General features: G+C 43.1%; 1 protein-coding gene across 1 annotated transcript; it reads right to left on the bottom strand.

Annotated features, from left to right (window-relative positions):
* Positions 1-7,654, bottom strand: cdipt (CDP-diacylglycerol--inositol 3-phosphatidyltransferase (phosphatidylinositol synthase); the record flags this gene model as incomplete). The annotated part of the gene is given in 6 exon segments (XM_062438199.1): positions 1-15; positions 1,689-1,770; positions 2,713-2,794; positions 4,674-4,827; positions 5,650-5,784; positions 7,488-7,654. Coding segments are annotated over 6 exon segments (511 nt in total), but the record flags the coding sequence as incomplete, so codon positions are not given.
* Between the last annotated feature and the right edge of the window lie 695 nt (positions 7,655-8,349).

The following is an 8,349-nucleotide window of genomic DNA, read 5'->3' as shown; positions in this document are numbered from 1 at the left end:
GCCAGAAGAGCCAAGCTGAGAGGAGAGAGAAGAGAGGGAAGAGAGAGAGAGAGAGAAGAGAGAGAGAGAGATGAGAGGAGAGGAGAGAGAGAGGAGAGAGAGAGAGAAGAGAGGAAGAGAGAGAGAAAAAAGAGAGAGAGAAGAGAGAGAGAAGAGAGAGAGAGGAGAGAGAGAGAAGAGAGAGAAGAGAGAGAGAAAAAAGAGAGAGAGAAGAGAGAGAGAAGAGAGGAGAGAGAGAGAAGAGAGAAAGAGAAGAGAGAGAGAAGAGAGAGAGAGGAGAGAGAGAGAAGAGAGAGAAGAGAGAGAAGAGAGAGAGAAAAAGAGAGAGAGAAGAGAGAGAGAGAGGAGAGAGAGAGAGAGGAGAGAGAGAAGAGAAGAGAGGAGAGAGAAGAGAGAGAGAGAGAGAGAAGAGAGAGAGAGAGAGAGAAGAGAGGAGAGAGAGAAGAGAGAGAGAAGAGAGGAGAGAGAGAGAAGAGAGGAGAGAGAGAAGAGAGAGAGAAGAGAGAAGAGAGAGAGAAGAGAGGAGAGAGAGAGAAGAGGAGAGGAGAGAAGAGGAGAGAGAGAGAGAAGAGGAGAGAGAGAGAAGAGAGAGAAGAGAGGAGGGAGAGGGAGACGTTAAAAACACACACTGAGAAACACACACACACACATTCCTGTTTTTACTACCTCGTGGGGACCCCTGACTGGGTTCCAGCCTTTTAAAGGGTCTAGAGACGTAATTTTAACTCCTAAATTCATCACAATTCTGTTTGAACAAAAAATGACTTGAAATATCAATAACTCACATACATTGAAACCTGAATTTTGCCCCCCTCGTTGGGACCCGTAATGCTAACGCCTGTTAGCAAACAATTGACATCACTGTTAGCCACAGTACAATTCATATTCCCTGACCCTAACCATTAAACACTGCATCTAATAATCCAGTTAGCCAGGGGGCTAATCGCTAAGCTAATATGCTAATACAAGGCTAATATGCTAATATACACACTTAGTCAGGAAAAGGTGCCCACAGGGGAAATTCGTACACTGCAGTACCGTGTGTGACCTCTGGGGTTCACACAGGAGAACCAACCCTGTGGGTAAAACTGCACCAGCCAATCAGGAGGCTGTTTGCTATTGATTCCAATGCTCGGTCCCCACGGGTTAATAATAGGTCAGGTTGCGGTCCCCGCCAGGATAGAACAACGCGCGCGACACACACACACACACACACACACACACACACACACACACACACACACAACACACACACACACACACACACACACACACACACACACACACACACACACACACACACACTCATATAGTTCAGTGTGGAGTTTGTTTACATTCTACAGCCTTTAAATCTGTTTATAATACTGATGAATCTATCTATCTATCTATCTATAGATAGATAGATAGATAGATAGATAGATAGATGGATAGATAGATAGATAGATAGATAGATGGATAGATAGATAGATAGATAGATAGATAGATAGGGCTCAATGTGTTTTAGTTTAAATTTAAAAGGTTAAAATGTGAAAATAAAAGTATGAATAACTTTTTGTGGACCAGAATCAAATTTCTGCTTTTCATGTTCTTCATGTTCCTCACCTGTTCTCCGCGGCTTGTTTCTTACAGTACTGAATGTATATAATAAAACATAACTCTGTGTGCTGAGGACGTGCGGAGCGTCTCACCTGCAGGTTCCTGGATGTGATGCATCAGGTAAAGCAGACAGAAGAACAGCTCGTTCCCCGCACACATGACGAACAGAACCGGCTGCAGGAGACAAAACACGTCAACACAGAACCTTTAAAGTGACATCATGATATTAGCATCAGGTCACGATGACGTCACACGAAGTTAAGACCCTAAAAAAACCAAACAGAGAAAACTTTCATCTGTTAAAACCTTAAAACCTTAAAATGAGCTTCAGGCTTTTCTGGCTCTAGTTTAAGAAGCTGAACACTTTAACCCTCCTGTTGTCCTCGAGTCAAGGAAGGAATGAAGGAAAGGAGGGAGGAAGGAAGAAGGAAGAAGGAAGGAAAGGAGGGAGGAAGGAATGATGGAAGGGAGGGAGGAAGGAAGGGAGGGAAGGAAGAAGGAATGATGGAAGGGAGGAAGGAGGGAAGGAAAGGAGGGGAGGAAGGAAGAAGGAAGGAAAGGAGGGAGGAAGGAAGGGAGGAAGGAAGAAGGGAAGGGAGGGAGGAAGGAAGGAAAGGAGGGAGGAGGGAAGGGAGGAAGGAGGGAGGAAGGAAGAAGGAAGGAAAGGAGGGAGGAAGGAAGGGAGGAAGGAAGAAGGGAAGGGAGGGAGGAAGGAAGGAAAGGAGGGAGGAAGAAAGGAATGATGGAAGGGAGGAAAGAGGGAAGGAAAGGAGGGAGGAAGGAAGAAAGAAGGAAAGGAGGGAGGAAGGAAGGGAGAAGGAAGGATGGAAGGGAGGAAGAAGGAAGGAAAGGAGGGAGGAAGGAAGATAGGAAGAAGGAAGGAAAGGAGGGAGGAAGGAAGGGATGAAGGAAGAAGGGAAGGAGGAAGTGAAGGAAGGAAGGGAGGGAGGGAGGAAGGAAGAAGGAAGGATGGAAGGGAGGAAGGAAGGACGAAAGGAAAGAAGGACAGGAAAGAAGGACAGGAAAGAAGGAAGATAGGGGGGGAAGGAAAGAAAGAGAAGGAGGGAGGAAGGAAGGACAGAAGGAAGGATAGAAGGAAGGGAAGAAACACCTGACCTTTGAGGTGTAGTAGAGTCGGAGGATCGGGTTTCCGGAGAGGTCGATGGTCTTGTGACTGGCCGATCCTTTAATGGTGGAGCTGAGAGAAAGAAAAGAAAAGAAAAGAAAAGAAAAGAAAAGAAATGAAGCAGCAGATAAACATCATTCATCAGTTAGTCAGTAAATCAGGATGCTGCATTTTTAACTTTTTATCATTCAGAGTTCAGCGGCTTCACTCCTTTAACCTCCGTGTCGTCCTCCCGGGTCAAATTGACCCCGTCTGTTTTGACTGTTCCTCCCTTCCTTCCTTCTTTCCTACCTTCCGTCTGTCCTTCCTTCCTACCTCCATCTCTCTTTCTTTCCTTCCTCTCTCTTTCCTCCCTTCCTTCTTTCCTTCCTCCCTCCTTCTTTCCTTCCTCTTTCCCCCCCTTCCTTCTTTCCTCTGTCCTCCTTTCCTTCCTTCCTCCCTCCCTCCCTCCTACCTTCCTTCCTTCTTTTCCTTCCTCCATCTCCTTTCTTCCTTCCGTCTTTCCTTCCTTCCTTCTCTCTCTTTCTTTCCTCATCCCTATCTTCTCCCCTTCCTTCTTTCCTTCCTTCCTCTTTTCCTTTCTTCCTTCCTTCCTTCCTTCCTCCCTCCTACCATCCTTCTTTCCTCAGTCTTTCCTCCCTTTCCTTACCTTCCTTCCTTGCCTCCTTCCTCCCTCCTTTTCTTTCTTCTTCCTCCCTTCCGTCTGTCCTTTCCTTCCTACCTCCTTCTCTCGTTCTTTCCTTCCTCTCTCTTCCTCCCTTCCTTCTTTCCTTCCTCTTTCCCTCCTTCCTTCTTTCCCCCCTTCCTTCTTTCCTTCCTTCCTCCCTCCCTCCTACCTTCCTTCTTTCCTTCCTCCATCTCCCTTTCTTCCTTCCTTCCTTTCTTCCTTCCTTCTCTCTTTCTTTCCTCATCCCTATCTTCTCCCCTTCCTTCTTTCCTTCCTTCTCTTTTCCTTTCTTCTTTCCTCCCTTTCCTTACCTTCCTTCCTTGCCTCCTTCCTCCCTCCTTTTCTTTCTTCTTCCTCCCTTCCGTCTGTCCTTCCTTCCTACCTCCTTCTCTCTTTCTTTCCTTCCTCTCTCTTTCCTCCCTTCCTTCTTTCCTTCCTCCCTTCCTTCCTCTTTCCCCCTTCCTTCTTTCCTCTGTCCTTCTTTCCTTCCTTCCTCCCTCCCTCCTACCTTCCTTCTTTCCTTCCTCCATCTCCCTTTCTTCCTTCCTTCTTTCCTTCCTTCCTTCCTTCTCTCTTTCTTTCCTCATCCCTATCTTCTCCCCTTCCTTCTTTCCTTCCTTCCTCTTTTCCTTTCTTCCTTCCTTCTTTCCTTCCTTCCTTCCTCCCTCCCTCCTACCATCCTTCTTTCCTCAGTCTTTCCTCCCTTTCCTTACCTTCCTTCCTTGCCTCCTTCCTCCCTCCTTTTCTTTCTTCTTCCTCCCTTCCGTCTGTCCTTCCTTCCTACCTCCTTCTCTCTTTCTTTCCTTCCTCTCTCTTTCCTCCGTTCCTTCTTTCCTTCCTCCCTTCCTTCCTCTTTCCCCCCTTCCTTCTTTCCTCTGTCCTTCTTTCCTTCCTTCCTCCCTCCCTCCTACCTTCCTTCTTTCCTTCCTCCATCTCCCTTTCTTCCTTCCTTCTTTCCTTCCTTCCTTCCTTCTCTCTTTCATTTCTCATCCCTATCTTCTCCCCTTCCTTCTTTCCTTCCTCTTTTCCTTTCTCCCTCCTTCCTTCCTTCCTTCCTTCCTCCCTCCCTCCCTCCCTCCCTCCCTCCCTCCCTCCCTCCCTCCCTCCTACCTTCCTTCTTTCCTCAGTCTTTCCTCCCTTTCCTTTCCTTCCTTCCTTCCTTTCCTCCATCCTTTTCTTCCTTCTTCCTCCCTTCCCTCCTCCTTTCCATCCTTTCCTTCCTTCTTCCTCCCTTCCTTCCTTGACTAGAGGACAACAGGAGGGTTAATACAGATGTTGACTCACCTGTGCAGGTGCAGCCAGTGGCTGGCGATGTCCACACACATGCTGATCTGGAACAGGAAGGTGTATGAAGGGTAGAGCAGCGACAGGTTGACCAGCAGACACATGGTGGCGCAGCGGTCCGTCAGCATGTCCATCATCGCTCCGAATTTAGTGGCTTCAAGAGAAAAGGAGAGTCAGAGTCCGTCTTTATCAGCAGGAAGTAACGCTGAACTGAAGGTTATTGTTCTATCTCTGATCATCATGTTAATATGTTGTATAATAAAATATATCAAAGTGTTGTCAACAGGTCGACTGTAACCTGGTTAATTAACACAGAGAAACTCTTTAACCTTCCTGTCGGCCTCCAGGGTCAAATTGACCCCGTCTGTTTGACTGTTCCTTCTTTCCTCCCTTCCTTCCTTCAGTTTGTCCTTCCTTCCATCGTCTTTCCTCCCTCCTTCTCTCTTTCTTTCCTTCCTCTGTCTTTCTTCCTTCCTTCTGTCCTTCCTTCCTTCCTTATTTCCTTTCCTTCCTCCTTTCCTTATTTCCTTTCCTTCCTCCATTCCTCCTTCTTTCCTTCCCTCCTTCCTTCCCTTCCTCCCTCCCTCTTTCTCTTTCTTTCCTCCCCATCCCTTCCTTCCTCCATCCTTCCTTCCTCCCTTCCTTCTTTCCTTTCCTCCCTCCCTCCCTCCTTTCCTTCATCCCTCCCTCCCTCCCTCCTTCCTCCTTTCCTTCTTCCTTCCTTCATCCTTCCTTCCTCCCTCCCTTCCTCCCTCCTTTCCTCCCTGCCTCCCTCCCTCCCTCCCTCCCTCCTTTCCTCCCTCCTTTCCTCCCTTCCTCCCTCCCTTCCTCCCTCCCTTCCTCCCTCCTTTCCTCCCTGCCTCCCTGCCTCCCTCCCTCCCTCCCTCCCTCCTTTCCTCCCTCCTTTCCTCCCTCCTTTCCTCCCTTCCTCCCTCCCTCGAGGACAACAGGAGGGTTATCTTTAGTTCAGACGTACACTGGTTGAGCGCTCGGGCAGCGTGACCGTCGAAGGCGTCGAGCAGAGCGCTGAGCAGGTAGCAGAAGACGGCCGGCCACGGACAGCAAGGCATCAGGTAGAAGGAGAGCAGCGCTAACACCACCCGGGCGTAACCTGTAAAACACGGAGAAGCTCTGTCACACCAGCTGCTGTCAATAAAGTTTATTCTCATTATCAATTCATCTTGTTTAAAGAGTTCAGTCTAGACGCAGCTCTGCTCACTATATATATATATATATATATATATATATATATATATATATACTATATCTCAGAGGGAAATATTGTACTTTACTAGAGTACAGTTTGAGGTACTTGTACTTTACTGTAGTACAGTTTGAGGTACTTGTACTTTACTGTAGTACAGTTTGAGGTACTTGTAATTTACTGTAGTATTTCCATGTGATGCTACTTTCTACATCTCAGAGGGAAATATTGTACTTTCTACTCCACTACATTTATTTAACAGCTTTAGTTACTTTTCAGATGCAGATTTGACACAATGGATAATATAACAAGCTTTATAAATACAACACATTGTTAAAGATGAAACCAGACAGCAGTGTGTAGTCGGCTCACATTTCAGATGTCTATGAGTTGTTAACAGCTCCACCAAATACTGATTTTTCCCTCTAAACTTCTCACATGCTTTCATTTCAATAAATGTTCAAATGATCCAATATTTCAGCAAAAATCAAAGATTAGAGAAAAAGTCCAAAAACTGAAAACACATTTGCGTATCAGAACTTAGTTTTTTCTTCTTTCCTCTCCCATTAATCATCTCACCACCCCTCACATTTATCTGCTGACCCTTTGGAGGGGCCCCACCCCTAGGTTGGGAACCACTGGACTAAACTAGCTAACTGTATATAAAGTAGTGTAAACTAGCTCCACCTCCAGCAGCTACAACAGTAACATGCTGCTCTAACACTGATGCTTCACTATTAATAATCTAATGATGTCATAATAATAATATATCAGTCAGAGGACCAAACCACTACTTTACTGTAATACTGCATACTACATCACTATAATACTGCAGTACTTTTACTGTAATACTGCATACTACATCACTATAATACTGCAGTACTTTACTGTAATACTGCATACTACATCACTATAATACTGCAGTACTTTTACTGTAATACTGCATACTACATCACTCATAATACTGCAGTACTTTTACTGTAATACTGCATACTACATCACTATAATACTGCAGTACTTTACTGTAATACTGCATACTACATCACTATAATACTGCAGTACTTTTACTGTAATACTGCATACTACATCACTCATAATACTGCAGTACTTTTACTGTAATACTGCATACTACATCACTCATAATACTGCAGTACTTTTACTGTAATACTGCATACTACATCACTCATAATACTGCAGTACTTTTACTGTAATACTGCATACTACATCACTCATAATACTGCAGTACTTTACTGTAATACTGCATACTACATCACTATAATACTGCAGTACTTTTACTGTAATACTGCATACTACATCACTATAATACTGCAGTACTTTTACTGTAATACTGCATACTACATCACTATAATACTGCAGTACTTTTACTGTAATACTGCATACTACATCACTATAATACTGCAGTACTTTTACTGTAATACTGTAAATAAACACTTTGATGATAAAAAGTTGATCAGATTTTAAACTCAAACAGTAGATGACAGATTCATGATGACGTCACATTCGATTTATTGACGGTTTTTTAAGAACACCGTCTGTATGTCATCTCTCGCTCAGCTGGCTTCCGGTCGTTTCAGGCGGTAAAAACTCACCAATTAAATTAGGCACGAAGTAGAAGATGTTTTCCTCCTCCATCTCTGCTGTTTGTCGCGTTTTAACGTCTTTATTTTTACTGTTTTTGTGTTTAGTTCCCGCTCAGAGAGCAGCAGGGTTCAACCAGGAAGCTACAGCCACTAGTGAGGTTCAGCGCAGCGGTCACTTCCTGTCAGCGGCTGGTCGTCAAGCAATTGGTTTTACTTTGAAAACACACGGAGATAACTTCCGGTGGGGGAATTTTTCAGAATAAATGCGTCATATGACTTATTTAGAATTTTCATCGAATAAACAAAATAAAATAAAAATGGTTTAAAAAACAAATCAACACAATAAAATGATTTAAAAATGCCAAATAACAACATATTAACAAAATAAAATTATTATTATATTATATTATTATTAAAATATAGCTTAACATAACAAAACATAACATAACATGGTAGAATATAAAATAATATAAAATATTATAATATAAAATAACATAACAAAACATAACATAATATAATATAATATAATATAATATAATATAATATAATATAAAATATTATAATATAACATAACAAAACATAACATGATATAATATAATATAAAATATTATAACATAACATAATATAATATAATATAATATAAAATATTATAACATAACATAACATAACATAATATAATATAATATAATATAATATAACATAATATGTTGTATGTTTTTTCACACATACAGTGCCTTTTAAATATTTACTACATTACGCGTCATTCTGCTTTTATTCTTGAAACACAGTCCTATTTCCGTTTTTTTGTTTCCTGTATTTTGTCGAGCTTGACCTATAAAATTGAGCCGTGACGTAATGTGACGTAGCCCTC

The sequence above is a fragment of the Scomber scombrus genome, chromosome 18 (genome assembly GCF_963691925.1).
Source record: "Scomber scombrus chromosome 18, fScoSco1.1, whole genome shotgun sequence".
Lineage (NCBI taxonomy): Eukaryota > Metazoa > Chordata > Actinopteri > Scombriformes > Scombridae > Scomber > Scomber scombrus.
Note: the sequence above shows the minus strand (reverse complement) of the source record. Positions and strands in the feature narration are given on the sequence as shown.